General features: G+C 37.4%; 1 protein-coding gene across 1 annotated transcript in view; it reads left to right on the top strand.

Annotated features, from left to right (window-relative positions):
* Positions 1–2,926: 2,926 nt before the first annotated feature.
* The window catches only part of PPFIBP2 (PPFIA binding protein 2), an 87,371-nt gene continuing 73,418 nt past the window's right edge, over positions 2,927–16,879 (top strand). The window contains exon 1 of the mRNA XM_061462882.1: positions 2,927–3,021. Within this exon, the coding sequence (XP_061318866.1) occupies positions 2,955–3,021 (67 nt within the window). The 5' untranslated portion in view covers positions 2,927–2,954. The remainder of the gene's footprint in view (positions 3,022–16,879) is intronic.

A 16,879-nucleotide genomic window follows, 5' to 3' on the forward strand; every position in this document is an offset into this window, starting at 1 on the left:
TATTAATAAATCTTTGTTTGATAAGCAGGTTTTACTCTAGCTTAATGCAGTCAAGCAACAAATACACTGTGATACAGGTGAGAAAATGGGCAGTGTGTGGAGGCTGACAGGAGATAAAAGACGCAGTTCTGGTGGTATTTTTTCGGCAAAACTTTGTTTTGTGCCTAGTACTTGATTGAAGGGGTTTTTATTAGTAAAATTTCAATTTTGCAATGTAATCTGTCATCATTTTCTGCACCTTTTTCAATACTGATGGTGAAATACTGTATTTGATGTTTAGAAGAGATGGTAGTTCTGGATTCCTTGTTGACAAGTGTGTGATGCTTTAGCTGCCTTAAGCATACAGAGTGGTAGCTTACTGCACAAGTAAGAGCCTGCTGTGTAATGCAGCCATAGAAACTGTGCAATTTTTAGTATTTTCCACTTTTTTTCTCCCTTCTAATTTCAAGCCAGTCTGCTGTCCTGATTTACCAATACAAGTGGTGGCCATAGATTTCTGGGGGAGCGGCTGGTGGCCGTGTTTGCCACAGGAGCAAACCAGCCTATGTGCACCTCTGGCAGCTGCTTACTGTAGGTGGGTTTCTTTTCACTGAGGTGGTTATGACCAATGTTGTGATTTCTTAGAACTAGGGAAAATATTACAAAGAAGGAAGTTTGTTGCAGTTGAGAATCAGGTATCTCTCAAATATTTAGTGAAACTACTAAGCTACTGGCAGGCGAATGTGACAACAGAAGATGGAAATCTACCAAATCCAACAAATTGAAGGAACAGAATTGGAGGGAGTGTCTGTAAACTTCACATGTGTAAGCATTCTGAAATTTTAATTTTATATCAATTTGACTTAATGACTTTCCAGATTATTCTGAGCATTGTTTGTGTAATACCATTAAATAAAATATTTGGATCAGATGCATTTTGGTAAAATTCAGTACATTTAACATTGTCCATGTTAAATTATTATTTTGACAAAAATAGAGAGACTAAAACCAACCATTCATTTAAATTATCTCTGCCTTGGGTGATGCTAAAGATTTTTCTTCTGCTTTCTAATAAGGCATTCTTGTAATGCTCTTCAGATCAATTTGATCTGAAGTTAAATAGTGGCTTACCCACTACCACAAGTATAAATGGCAGACCTCAGATTAGAACATAGTAGTTTCTGACTGTTATTCCTACGGCTGTCCCTCTGGGTAGTGGTGTTACATACATTGACTAGAATGGACATAGGACGCACACCTTGCACAGAGCTCGCTCGCTGCTGGTGAAATATACAAAATGGAGAAAAGCCTGCATCTCAGAGTTCTTAGTTTGTAAAAGAAGCAAATAATTTTGACTTGTTAGTAGAACTTTTCAGTTGCACTGGGCTTATTACTAAGATTGAACATTTCTTACAGTGCAGTAATTTGGAGTCAGCCTTGAGTATACTTTTAGGGATTTTATTTTTTTTTCTCATGGTCCCCCTGAAACAATGTGTAAACTTTTATTTTAAAGCTGACTTTATGCTCTGACTGCTGATTCTATGTTCTAGTGTTTAGGCAGGCTCCAACTGAGAGAATGTGTATGTGGTTTAGCTACCAATCATGCTGTTGGTCCTTGTGGCCAGTGTCTGAATTGTCATTGGATGAACACAAAAATATTTTCATCTATGTGAATTGCCATTACAGATTATTGTAATATTTGTTTAAATTCAAAGTAATTGAATTCTTATCATAGGCAATCACACGATAAATACAGATTAGTGCCATTTCAGTGGCATTGGAATAATTGGCCCCATAAACATATGACCATGGCCTATATGCTTACCTACAACCTGTGTTATTTGAAGGCTATCTTTAGCCATTGTCAGATAGGGGTCTTTGTGGTGCTTAGAAAGCTGTCAAAATCTAACCCTTTTGAATCACAGTTTTTAAATTTTCCATATCAGAAGATTGAATGTCAAAAGACTGAATTGCAGCCTTCATGGAAGAGAAATCATAATTCTGTGACCCTTTAAAGGCTTTGTCAGTGTTCCATGTGTTAGAGCACTGCAGAAATCATGCATAAATACAATCCCTGTTCATCTCTGCGTGGGCACTGGTTTCATACTTCAGTGATGAAGTGATGTGCAAAAGGGCCTTATTTAAGGGAGCATTTTCTCACTGGCAGTGAAATAGATAGCCTAAATTATTTTCCCCTTTGAAATGTCATCTGTTGACAACAGTGACTGTTACTTGACTAAGAGTCCAGCAACACCAACTAACAAGTAGCAGCTAATTTTGGAAGATTTTCTTTGCAATCCCTAATGTCAGATGGAAACATGAGTGTCTTTAATCCTTCTTTAAAGGGGCAACAGTAACTTCAGAAACTTCATACTTGGGGCATTTTCATTATTGGAACGAAGAACTGTATTTTCAGTGTAATGAAAGAAGTGATACGAAGATTGAATGAGGTTATAGAAAGGAGAAGTAAAAATAATTTCTGCGTTGTCTTTACTCTTCAGACAGCTATCAAAAAGCAGAGCTGCTACAGAGTTCTGCTTATAGGTTAAGCATGTTTTCCACCGTGTGGTCATTCCTGCGTTGAAACCTAGTCAGTCCTTTTCTCACACAGTTCAAAAGGTTGAAATGTACACAACTTAGAATCTAGGAAATCATTGTTAAGGATGAGACATTGGGGAATCTGTAGCTTCCAGTATTTGAGATTGGTTTTATATCCATCTGCATTTCCTTGTTACAGTAAAATCACTTAAAAAGAAAAAAAATCCAGAATGAATGAAACCCTTATAAATCCCAGTTCATGGGAACAAGTTTTTTACTTTCCGTATTACTGTATTTTTGGCTGTGTTTTTGCTAAAGTGGACTTTTGCTTGTGTGGCTTACTTTATAATGTAACAGTGACAGGTCTGGTTTAGTGTCATACCCATGGTTTCATCTGTCTTTTCAGACCTTTACTCTTTCTACTGAAGAAATCACAGATGATGGCTTCTGACGCTAGTCATATGCTGGAAGCAGCTTTGGAGCAGATGGATGACATCATTGCAGGTATAATAATGCTTTATTTTACACCAAACTGTCCAGAGATTTAGCTATGTTTGTGCTTTTCCCTCCTGCAATTTTCCTGTTTACTTTTTAATTATCATTCTCAATTTGCCAAGTTCTCTGGAACACGCAGATTTCTCTGGTTGAACAGTTGAATGAAGAAAACGTAAAGTAAAATAAGGGAAGAAAACATGCAATTCCACCTCAGACATGTGACTATTGACTTTGCTCTAATGCTCTAACTTAAATACCTTCTGATTCACATTCCATATTGCATGAGTTAGTTATTTCAGCGTGCTTTGAAAATAGTTTTCAGTTAGCTAGATAGTATATATCTATATTTTACACAAACACATATAGATATACAAAAATATGTATATATACACAAATGTGTATATATAATCATATAATTTTATTATGTATGTATTAAAAATAGCTTAGCAATTAATTACTGTCAAAAAATATGTATATATATAAAATATACAAAAATGTGTATATATAATCATATAACTTTGCTTATTATGTATGTATTTAAAATAGCTTAGCAATTAATTACCGTCACGGCCTGATGAGTTAGAGTGTGTATCTTCATGTTAAAATTTATATTCTGGAATGATGCTATGAATTTCTTTTCTACACAGCTGTCCATGAGACAGGCATATTATGCAAGACAGAATTTGTTGTCTTTTGATGCTGTCATAGTAAGGCAATTAAAAATTTTTCTCTCAACATTACAGCCTCCAAGAAGAGAAGTTGATTTCTCTGGTTAGGACTCGTACCTTTGGGGTTTGTGCTCACACACTATACAGTATGAGCTTCTAAAAGAAGTATCTGGGTAGGGCAATGATCTCGCTTGTGCACAATGGGAAAGCATTCACTACAGCTTTATAAATTTAAATAGTGACACCCATGCTGTGCCTTCAGATTTTTTTTACGTAATGATGAAGATGATGACATCAGCCAAAGTTTTTGCTGCAGTTCTGTTTATTCCTGCTCTTTTAGTAAAGCTTTCTATCCGGAGATTAATACAGAGCTTCAAATATAACTATTAGACTAACCATGCTTAGGCAGGAAGTCTTATTCAGGATTTTTAGTTTAAAGGATCTCTAGATATTTTGTTTCTCATTCACATATGGGTCTTCACTTTATTCCAAAAGTGTAAGCTTTAAGAGTCTGCTAAGATACACAAAAGTGTAAATGTGAATATATGATGGGTATAACTCCACAAATAAGTTTTCACACCAACGGAACAAGTTCTAGGCTATTAGGAACATTTAGATGTATATTTCCTTCTCCCTTCTTTTTTTGAATGCAAAACCTTATTCAAACAAGATTTTAACCTCTTGCAAAACACGCAAACAGTCACTGGAATATCTCTCAGATATGTAAAGAGAGAACAAGAACAGCGAGTCTCAAACCATAATTCGTAAACTAGGGATCCAAAATAATTTCTTAGCCATTGCAAACCTTGGGTTATGATTGTGTTGAGTGCTATAAAAGAACCAGAGGAACATAGAAGCCCCTGTCCCTTTAATTATGCTGTGGAACATGTGCTCATAAACCACCTGCATACATCCAGAAATTTTAACTCGGTCTCTCTTGTCCCACACGACATCCCTGTCTCTAAATTGGAGAGACATCAATTTCATGGATGGACCACTTGGTGGATAAAGAACTGGCTGGATGGCCACACACAGAGAGTTGTGGTCAATGGCTCAATGTCCAGCTGGAGACCAGTAACGAGTGGTGTCCCTCAGGGATCAGTGTTGGGACCAGTCTTGTTTACCATCTTCGTCGCTGACATGGACAGTGGGATTGAGTGCGCCCTCAGCAAGTTTGCTGATGACACCAAGCTGTGTGATTCGGCTGATACCCTGGAGGGAAGGAATGCCATCCAGAGGGACCTTGACACACATGTGAAGTGGGCTGATGCCAACCTCATGTAGTTTAACCATGCCAAGTGCAAGGTCCTACACCTGGGTCAGAGCAATCCCAGGCACAGCTACAGGTTGGGCAGAGAAGAGATTCAGAGCAGCCCTGTGGAGAAGGACTTGGGGGTGTTGGTTGATGAGAAAATGAACATGAGCCGGCTTCAGTGTGCGCTCGCAGCCCAGAAAGCCAACCCTATCGTGGGCTGCATCAAAAGGAGTGTGACCAGCAGGTCGAAGGAGGTGATCCTGCCCCTTTACTCTGCTCTTGTGAGACCTCAATTGGAGTATTGTGTGCAGTTCTGGTGTCCTCAACATAAAAAGGACATGGAACTGTTGGAACAAGTGCAGAGGAGGGCCACAAGGATAATCAGGGGACTGGAGCACCTCCTGTGTGAAGACAGGCTGAGGAAGTTGGGGCTGTTCAGCCTGGAGAAGGGAAGGCTGCGTGGAGACCTCATAGCAGCCTTCCAGTATCTGAAGGGGGCCTATAGGGATGCTGGAGAGAGACTCTTCATTAGGGACTGTAGTGATAGGACAAGGGGTAATGGGTTCAAACTTAAACAGAGGAAGTTTAGATTGGATATAAGCAAGAAATTCTTTCCTGTTAGGGTGGTGAGGCACTGGAATGTGTTGCCCAGGGAGGTTGTGAATGCTCCATCCCTGGCAGTGTTCAAGACCAGGTTGGACGAGGCCTTGGGTGATATGGTTAAGTGTGAGGTGTCCCTGCCCATGGCAGGGGGGTTGGAACTTGATGATCCTAAGGTCCTTTCCAACCCTAACTATTCTATGGTTCTGTGTATAGCCCAGCACACATTGGTGATACCAGGATGCACTGATGATTCAATTCTTCAGCAAAATCAAGAGAGGGAAAAAGTAGACATGTTCTATTTAAATTGATTTTTCGGTTAGACATTTATTTTCTTCCAGGAGTCGTCAGAGCTTTGTGGTATGCTTTCATTTGAAGGAAAGGTTTAGAAAACTTGGAATGATTTTGAGGGGCTGGGGTGATTCCATGGGATTTTGAGGGGCTGATGAAATTCCATGGGATTTCGTCTGCTTCAGTCTTTTCTGTTATTCATGCTTCCAACATAACTCAAATTGTCCAGTGTCTCCTCTAATGAACATAAAACACCACGTATTCACCGAATAGGTCTGTTGCCTTGTTTCTCTGAGCAGTGCTATGTTTTGTTTAGGAGAAAAAAAAAAAACCATGAAAGTTTTACTTGATAGTGCCATTTCATATTCCCTTCAATAAAGTTTTGTAGACTTACAGGCTCAGGTTTTCCACTGAGAGGATAACGTTGCTACTTAGCAGTATTTCCATGAATGTAAGCTCTGAAATATGTTTGTTGTGAGGCTCATTCTGGGTAAGACAATAGGTGTTTAGTGTTGAGTACTTTTTCCATGGTATGGAAAGATAGCCTTGTGATATTTGGCATAACTGATTAAATGTCAGTATATGACTATCTAAAAAAAGTCATATATTTCTTCTAGTTTCATGCCAGAAGAATAGCTCGGGTCAGAAGCCGGGTTTGATGTTGTGTTTTTAATATTGTTCTCCTTTTCCCCACATCTTTTTCAGATTGTTTGTGCCCAACATCTTAGGGTTAATCTTGATAAATAAAGAATAGAATTAAGTTGCCTCAGGCTTCCAAAAAGCATTGCTTTTACACCCCCCCCCCCCTTTGTTGCCCATGATGGTGGAAACAGTGATACAGAGAAGTGAAGCAAATAATGGAAGAAATGTTCTGTGTGAATTGGCAGATTACGCTTCCCATTCACAGCTGTTTCGTAGTGGCATTGGTGTCCATGCTCTAAAACAAAAAGATTCAAGCATGCTAGATGTATGTAGAGTTTGTTTCCACAGTGCATGGATAAGTCATGAGCAAACTGGTAACCTCTTCTAGACAGCTGACTTTATGACTTCACATTACTTATATTTTTAGTCGAATGTCCACTGGTATTCAGTATGATATGGAAAACAGGCTTATATAAAGATATCTAATGGGAGAAGAACCAAGGTATTTTCCAGACAATGCATCTGTCAAGTCACATCAATGTTAACTGAATACTTCTGTATGATTTTAGAATTATATCTACCTGTACCAATAAAAAATCAAATTGTTTTATTCTTTTACTTATTTTTAGTTATAAAGCAAAAGTTCAATTTGTTGGGAAGGTTGTTTACCTTATTTATTATTTTCCAGTACTAGAAATAGATAAGACATTTTAATGCATGTTGCGTTCGGTTGATACGCTGAAGGCAAGGGATGCCATCCAGAGGGACCTTGACACACTTGAGAGGTGGGCCAATGCCAGCCTCATGAAGTTCAACAAAACAAAGTGCAAGGTCCTACACTTAGGTCAGGAATCTCAGGCACAGCTACAGGTTGGGTGGAGAAGTGATTAGAGCAACCCTGAGGAGAAGGGCTTGGGGGTGTTGGTCAATGAGAAACTGAACATGAGCTGACTTCAGTGTGCTCTTGCAGCCCAGAAAGCCAACTCTATCCTGGGCTGCATCAAAAGGAGTGTGACCAGCAGGTCAAAGGAAGTGATCCTGCCCTTCTGCTCTCGTAAGACCCCACTTGGCGTATTGTGTGCAGTTCTGGTGTCTTCAGCGTAAGGAGGACATGAGCAAGTCCAGAGGAAGGCCATGAGGACGATAAGTGGGCTGGAGCACCTCCCAGGCTCCAGCCATATGAAGACAGGCTGAGAGAGCTGGGGCTGTTCAGCCTGGAGAAGGCTGCGTGAAGACCTCATAGCAGCCTTTCCATATCTTAAAGGGGCCTACAAGGATGCTGGAGAGGGACTCTTCGTCAGGGACTGTAGCGATAGAACAAGCGGTAGCAGGTTTAAACTTAAGCAGGGGAAGTTTGGGTTAGATATAACAAGTTATGTACTGTGGGGTGATGATGCACTGGAACAGGTTTCCCAAGGAAGTGGTAAATGCTCCATGCCTGGCAGTGTTCGAGATCAGGTTGGAAAGAATCTTGGACAACATGGTCTAGTGTGAGGTGTCCCTGTCCATGGTAGGGTGGGGTTGGAACTAGATGATCTTAAGGTCCTTTCCAACCCTAACTATTCTATGATTCCAAGTTTGTTCTAGACATTCTCCTCTAGCTAATGTTCGTGTGTTCCAGAACTATTTATTAAATATTCTGGTATGATTGAAGGGCTGGAGCCTATACTTAGACACGGTTATTATGCCAATTCGTCTCAAATTGAGAAACATAGTAATTATTCAAGTTTGATCCTCTTTAATTCAATCCAGTAAGCTTTTGTATGCAATTTGGGCAGTGACTGTAAAACAGGAATGTTCTCTCATCCTGTATGGTTAGAGAACAGATAAGATGGGAAACTCGTTCAGAAGAAAGACTGCAGGATTGTCATGAAACAAACCAGGACTGAGTCTTATAACTGCAGTTTTATGTATAAAACCAGGAAATACTGGACAAATCATCTGTGCAAATGTAGCTGCTGTTGAGTAAACTGGAAGCAACAAAAATCAGCTGTTCAGAGCTTGTGCTGTTTCAGTTTACTGTGTCCAGATTCTGTGGATATCTCTAGGCAGCACTGGATTCAAAGACAAAGGCTAAACTTCATGACTGTTGGGAGCCTTATGTACCTGATGAAAAAGATAATTCCTTTGGGATGAGGCTTGAGTGGGTACTAGAAGAGCTATGCTCTTCTCTTGGCTTCAGAAACCTTTGCTTTAGGCACAAAATGAGCATTAATCACTATTTTAAAGAAGTGAGAAGTCCAGAGATACGTAACTTGCATTGGCTTATTTTTGAAGCTTGAGTATATGTGTATATATACGCATGCAAAACCAGCATTCTTTCTGTTTTATGAGAAAACAGTCCCAATTTCTTTTCTTAGCTGTAGTTATTGTTAAAATATTAGATTGTGGTCTTGTCCTTTAAGGTAAGAACTAGGCGTGCAAATACATGTTACAAATATTTACAGATTTACTTCCTACTTTTAGCCTTCTATTTTTAAAAGTCATGTCCATTACTCCAAATGTTAACGTAGCTCATACATGATTCTCATTAATCCAAATAAAAAGTCTCATTGTAGACTGTGCATCTCAGTGCAATGCAAAATGTATTAGAGTGCATGAGGGTAGGATTGTGAAGCAAATTTAACAAATTGAATTTCATTGGGCTTGATCAAATTTGACAGATAGGTCAATGTTCCCAAGTCTTTTATGCTTCAGTACATCTGCACTGATAACCCACCCTCATAGCTATATAAATTAGGCATGCTAGATGATTAGTCTTCTTGACTAAAATAACAGAAAGGACTAATGTGATTGTCAATAAACATGACATCCATTAGCTGGAATGACTTGCACTCATAACAGAGGCTTTCTCTAAAGAAAGCGCACATATGTCAGATCTGTCTATGCATTGTTTATTTGAGGTTGCTTCCCTCTGAGGATTAACCACAGCATTACTTTCCCTTTTGCTCAGCTTTTACCCATTTATTAAAATGTGTTTCTTTATATGCTGTAGATTTTGATTATTTTCTCCTTGCAATATATCCTAATGAATGAAAATATTTTTTTTTATTTTAATTTTGTATCAAACTGCTTCTCTCTGTCAACAGTCTGGAAATCCATGATTTCCTTTTGTGAGTAATGACCAAACTCCTGTCACAATATTATCGTCTGCTGCTGTCTTCAAATTCACCAACTAATCAGTGTAATTATTGAGTTTCCTTTTAACCACAGTTTCTGCAATTACTGCTTACTGAAAAATAATCGGAAAGTTATAAACGTGTTATCGCATAGGTGTCTACTGCTATTTCAGTATTAGTACTCAGAGATTAAAAAATATAAACAATTAAAAACTTTGAAGAAGTTGTCCAGGAAGTATGCATATTTAAATTCCCTTTTCCTGAGGTGGCAGAATGCTGGTGGCCAGTTCATTGCTTTAGCTGTGTGCTGCAAACCCAACCAGTTCACTCACCCTTGCTGAAAAATGGGCCTTTAGAGGAAATTATGCATAAGAGATTAACAGGATTTTAATTCAAGTTTAATATATTTTCTTCATGGCATCTATTTGACAGAATTTGAAGGAGGACCAGTGTGTGTGTGTTTCCTTCATTTTTTCTTTTCTTTTTCTGCCCCATCATAATTTTACTATGAAATCCATAGAGTTCAAGTTCTAGAGCTACACTATGTTCCTGGATGTGTTAGATTCCTAAATCACCTCTAGTTAAATGATTAGAATTTGGACTAAAAATGCAGGAGTGGACAAAACATACTAACATTTCTATTTGAACCCCTTTAGATGAAGTTTAGATTTTATGGACTAAGGTTTTTTACTAATTTCCTACAAAAATAACAGGAAATCAAAATATTTCCCAGTGACCTTATCCTTTACCCATGAATACTGCTGAACCCAGGACAAATACGCATATACCTTATCAGAAGATTCATTCAGAATGCAAGGACTACTCTCACAGCACTTTAAGAGAAAGAGATAGACAACTCTGTTCTGCTTCATAAGGGATTGAAATTGTCCAGACCAGACAGAGAGCACTTAATCCTATTTTTTGTGGTGTGTGTTGGGGGGGGGGGGGGGGGGGGGGGGGAGTGGATCTTACTTGAGCTGCACCCTGAGTGACATGCAGCTGATGGGCAGTACGAGCCCCTTGTGATTGTGTAGAATGACTAAAGAATAGCTTCTGTTTTTCATTTTCATTTGTATACTTCCTAATGGTTTTATATTTTTATCATTAATGTCTTATTCAGGTTTCACAGTATTTTCCAGTTAAAAACTTAGGCTCTGTAGTAAAGGTGTACAACTTTTTAGAATTTTAACACAGATTTTTGTAGCATTTATTTCAGAGCACTGAACTGGCACAGATTATAATTGAAATAATAATGGGAGATACAGATTAATTAGCATAATGAAAATTCTTTATACATCAGAATAACTGAACAACAGCAGTTGTGGTGGTTTTCTTGTATTTTCTAAAAATATTGTGATTGTGCCTGCCCATGGCAGGGGGGTTGGAACTAGATGATCTTAAGGTCCTTTCCAGCCTTAATTATTCTGTGATTCTGTGATTGTGTTAAAAGGCTGTGCTTCAGTTACAATTAGTGTATTTCCTTTTCATTTTCTGTTCTTTACCAATCAAGAATTTAGGCTTTTTTTCTGAACAAAAGGAATAATGTACCTACAGCACTTGTTATCTTGTTACTGCTATGCATTAATTAAGATGATCATTTGTGAAGTGTACTACACAAGGTATACAGTGGCTTTTTGAAACCATTAGGTAGAACATATTTATGAATAGATCTCAATAGAGATACAATAGAGATATGGAAAGGAAATTATATAGTAAATTACTTGAAAGCCCGTCTTTGATAGAGAAATAGATAACTTCCTGGCATAACAGTTGCAGAAAATTATGTGACACGAATATGGAAGAGGGGGGAGGGAGGATAAAAATGGTGACCTTTAACTATTGTAGACATTAAAGGGGAAAATATAAAAGCTTAACACAAATTTTTAGGGTTTATAATTTGTAGTTCAACGTTTATTTTATAACACTTCTTGTAGCTTGTTAGGTGCTGACAATTAGCTTCATGCTAATTAACTTGATACTGTGGAAAAGCTAATTAGTTAACTCCTTAGATGTCATCAACAGTAACAGATTTATAACAATCTAAAATCTTTTATAAATTTAAAGATAAAGCATTTCACTGTCTTTCTATTTATTTAGTCCATATTTTTCACACTATCTGTCTGTGGTTTTTCTTTTAAGTTTGTTAACATCTCGGACATGGCCTCACAAACTGTGTGCACGCTCGAATAACCACTGCAGCCATTTGATAATGTACGTTGTATGGGTTTTATACATCATGCAGCCTTCAAGTTAAGACCTTCCATAACTTTTCAGGTGCCGTTTTGACCTGTATTTTAGAAGCATATGAAAATCATGGCAATTTGAAGGTTGATTGCACATGCATGGCATTGTCAGTGCATTCCTTATTCCAGATTGCCAGAGCAACCTGAAGTCTGGAATTTCCTCAATTTTGAGTGCTTAACCTTGCAAAAGGTTAAGCACTATAGCTATTTGTGCTACTGTCCTGAAACATGTTTCCCATACTCTTACTATCCTAAGCATATTTTCTTACAGATAGTGGGGCTCTGAGCACAAATTAGAGTGAAGACTTTCTGAATCTTGTTTGTGGTACTAATGGATTCCCTCTGTAAACAGAGCAGTAGTAAAGAATCTTACAGAACTGAAAGCCTTGAGAATTTGTTATAAACACTTAATGATCTTTTGCAAAAATAGGCATTTAAAATTGTTTTGTCTAGGACAAAATTGTCCTTTGAAGGTTCACTTCAAATGGTGACCTACTGATCAAGTTGGTGTCTTACATCTCTTGAATGTGTTCTTGCCTTTTCAGCAAAACAACAAAATTAGTTTTCTTGAAAATAAGTGTTAAATCTAATTTAAAATAGAGAGAGCTTTGCAATTGAAATGTGCTACTTGAAATTCTCTATTTCTGACTATAGATAAACAGTTCTGTTGGTATAAAGTAACAAGAAGTCATGACCTAGACACCTACATCAGCTTGCCAAAATGCAGTGCTGCATTGTGTTTGTGCAAAATGAAAACCATACACCATAGGTATTTGTATTAAGTTTTGAAAAAGGGGGGGGGGGGAAGAGAATTGTAAATAGGTTCAGATATAACATGTAGCAAAGGGAGGCAGTTAAACCGTAATGGCCATAACGCCATAGGATTGAAAATCTGAGACACATAGATTCTTTTGTGGTTTATATGATGTGATCTGTTTTCCAGTACATGAGTCAATTCTTTCACAGGCTACTGAACAGATTTCTAAGATCTAAATTTAAACAAGTTTTATGAAACATGGGAGTTCATTAAATTTAAAATCGGAGCTTCTCAACTTCCTACTTTAAGGCAATGAGGTGGATCTGAAGGAGTCTTTTTAAAAATCGTGTAATTTTTATAAAACAAGATGCCTTTATTTCCTCACAAACTGAATGTTCTTTTCCCTATACTTTCAGAGATTAATTTTTTTCATGAAACTGTATTGATGTTACCAGTAGCTTACTACTTCTTACTACAAACTGTTATGGATTTTGTACTAAAAAGATGTATTTGTTATCTCACAACACTGTATTAGTTAGACTACTGGTTTCACAAGCCCTAAATTCACTTATATTTGTGTGTAAATTAAAAAAAAAAAGAACAGAGAGAGAATGGGTGCAAATATTTGTTCTTCTGTAATAAAATGTGTTGATCCTGTTTTTCTTGTGCAATGGAGACTCAGATCTCCATCATAGCTGCATAATCCATCATCTTTTTTTCACCAGCTGTGAGGCTGCTTAGCCTGTGTTTCTGGATAGGAGAGATCTTTTTGTTGTAGCTGAGTGTACAATACCTAATGTGCTGCACATCACAGTTTAGTCTGTAAGCATGTAAAAGGAAAATGGTTGAGTAATTGCATAATTTGCATAAGAAATTATAGACAGTCCTTGAAAATTGTCTCAAGGACTCCATGTGTGGTTGTAAATAAAGCTCAGTTGAAAGTGATTTGAGCTTCTTGAAACTTGCATCTGAATGTGGTCATTAAAGTTTCTAGGCTTGGAAGTTTTTTCCTAGGACTTCCTGCTAATCCAGCTTAACAGTTGTTCCCTGTAGTTAAAGATCTAAAAGCAGAGATTTGAGGAGAAGCTAATATGAGCTATGATTCAAAACACACCAGTTGTGATGTATTTTGCATTGCAGTATTAGAGGAAAGGATTGTGTGAGCTGCTACTTCATTCCTTTGAGAGTAGGCTTAGGAACAAGGAGGCTGAATTATGTCCCATCTGGACCTTACTGCTAGTTTACATAAATTCACATTTTCAAGACTGTCTTCATGAGGAAAAAGAGACTTGTGCTTCAAAGAAAATTACACTCTGTAGTCTTGAAGGAGAGAGGAAGAGCTTGGACAACCTATATGCTTACTGAGTAAAAACTAAGGTAAAAAACCAAAGTTCTCTAGCAGTGTAATGATGGACTCAAAGGCCAGAGAAAATGTGTGTTTGTAATTTTATTCTGAACCACTGTTGGTCATATTTCAAAATTGTACCCTTGATTAGTTCAGCTTTCTATGAAGTCATCCTTATCCCAGCATAGAAGTAACTTTTGGGTTTTGTTGTGGAGCTTTTGTTGGATTTTTGCTGTTCTGGACTAAAGGAGTCAGCAGTTTTAGGAAAATATTTTTTTTAACCACTGATGGTTAAGCTGTGTCTTACCAGATTTTTTTTTTTTCCAAAACTCAGCCAGTTTTAGAACAAAAATAATGAGCTAGTAAGAATGAATGCAGGTGATCGGAAGTTAAAGTACAAGGAAAAGTGAGAGATCAGAAAAAGGATCTTCTGCTACAAGTGATGAAAGTTGGGTGATGGATGAATGTATGGAGTATTAGCTGAGGAGAGCTGATTTTCAACTGGCAAGGCTTTCTGCTTCTTTCTTCTGCTTAGTAATTTATTTTGTAAGCCACCAGTAGTGCGGTTTTCTGAACACGTTATGTATTTGCCCAAAAGGAATGTTTCTTTGAAGCCATTCAGCTAATTACAAGGAACTTTGAACTGAAAATGTGCTTGCATGGTCAGGGTGTAGGAAATGTGTAACTTACAAGTGTTTTTTCTTTCTTTATTACTTAATGTTATTCTTTATTCTATGCATATACAGGGCAGCAATGTTTAACCTCCTTCATCCACTCTCTCTTTATGTGGAAGTCAGAATTGAGCTGCTTGGAATGTCTTAGTTCCAATATTTCTTTTCACTTTCTTTCTTCCTTTCCTACTCCTCTAAGGTGGACATTTATGGTGATTGTGTTCCAGTAGTACTCTGGTACTGTTGGTGTTGAGTATTATACAAACATAATGACAAAAGATTCCCCTGTGTCCTGTTTACCCCTGGGAAAAAAATGAGGCAGAGAAAGATTGTGATTTCCTCAAGGTTATACAAAATTAGTCTTTTGAAGAGTTCAAAACTGCTCTTATTTTTCCTGGGTATCTGTAAAATTCTCATGCTTGACCCACATTCTTCCCCACTTCAGCTGTCTATAATAAAACTACACACAAATTAATTATTGTTGGCAGAATATACTGATAACATGTACTGTTCTGTTTGCACTATGGAATCTCCTTTTTGCATCAGTCTGCAAAATTCTTACTGTCTGTTGCTAAAACTTAAAGTGTTTTGCAGCATGATGATTTAAAGGTTTAAACTAATGAAAAGAAATATAATTATTTACTGTCGTGCCCTTTTACTTCTGTTTTTCAAGGTGTGTTCATCTGGTGAGCAATATATATACTACTTAATATGAAACTACATGGATAGCAAACAAGAGAATCACAAGCCTGTGATTTATTTGAATTTAGGCATTAAACTAGGAAGCTTTCTAAGTTTAAATGCTGAGTTAAACTGCACTTCTGTATTTCTTTACCTCGTATAAAGTGCATTAGTTGTTGTTTTCAGAGGAATTCTTTGTTTTCCGTTTCAGCCAGGATCATAGACAGTACTACAGTGCAACCCATAGCAAATAAGTTTAAAATTAATTTCACAGTGGAGGAGTGTATTTGATGGGGAGGTGTGAAAGGTCATTTTCTCTTAGTGATGCGCTGAGATCTGGGTAGTTCTTGTTCTGGACAAGGAGAGTTACTCATGGGAGAGCTTTGTAACCTCTGTTGATTTGAGTACTCTGGCCCCTAACCAGCCAAGCAAAGCACTTTTAAGTCCCTGCTTAATATTTGTGATCCCAGTTATTTGAAACTAGTGAAATTTTGATTGCTGAAGACTAGAATCTTCAGCATATCTAAGAATTATGCCCTGTATATACTCAGCATGGTAAGAGTACAGATATGGTTTGTTTTTTGTTTGTCTTTCTGGTGGTATGAAACACAGGTACATTCTTCTCTCAACAGTGCCTGCTTTTTAAAGTCTAAATACAAACCTTGAATAGTACTGATATATTGAGATATATATATATATATAAAAAAAATTCTTTCATGCACAATAACATAAGTTGAAAGATTTAAAATTATTAATTGAGTCTTTCAGTCTCTACTTCCTTCATTTATCTTTAGTTGGTATTAATCAGAGATGTTTTGCTTTTCAAGGTTTAATGGAACTAGTGCATATAGGAATTTACAGACTTGTAAGATCATTACATCTTTATTCATGTAAGGAAACAAATACTATGCTGTCTGTTTACTGTTACTAGCTAAGACAATTTCCAAGTGCCTTTATTGTCATCTTCAATTTAAAATCCTGTACTGTTTATGCTCAAAATTAATTCCCAGTCATAGGTATGTGGTAAGTCATAAGATATACCAGCTTTTGTATGTTGTTAGGTAATTTAGGGAACATGAGTTTGCCATAAGGATGTCTTTGATGATTTTGTCACGTCCTGTTTTTCTTAGCAACAAATAGAAAAATATTTCCTTCTTCATGTTTCATTTTGTTTCTTATTTCATGCAAAATTAAATGGAGGAAAATTTGAGGCAGGAAAATAGCAGTAAGAGAAAACACCTGAAAGTTCTTGAGTTGACTCTATCTCAATCATGAGATGTCAAGCTGATACTCTTTCCTGGTAAAAACACGTTACCACTTTCCAAATGTCCCTGCACAGGACAGGGCTATTGTCAAGGCCCACCTTAGATTACAACTATGAAGACTTGGCATGTAGGCCTTACGTATGTACCCAGTTCTTGAGAGTTCTGAGAAATTATGACCTTCCACTACTGTGTAAAATGAGAAACTTTGAGGTGGCTGAATAGTCTGAACAGTCAGTTGAAGAGCTTAGGATGAATGAAGCATACATATTGAGTATGCCCAGTCTCAGGAAATCACAGGACATCCACATCCCTGGATGGCCCTTCCTGTAC

Source organism: Pezoporus flaviventris, unplaced genomic scaffold (assembly GCF_033815535.1).
Source record: "Pezoporus flaviventris isolate CSIRO_AGI_PZ_B2104156 unplaced genomic scaffold, CSIRO_AGI_Pfla_v1 ptg000036l, whole genome shotgun sequence".
NCBI classification, from domain to species: Eukaryota; Metazoa; Chordata; class Aves; order Psittaciformes; family Psittacidae; genus Pezoporus; species Pezoporus flaviventris.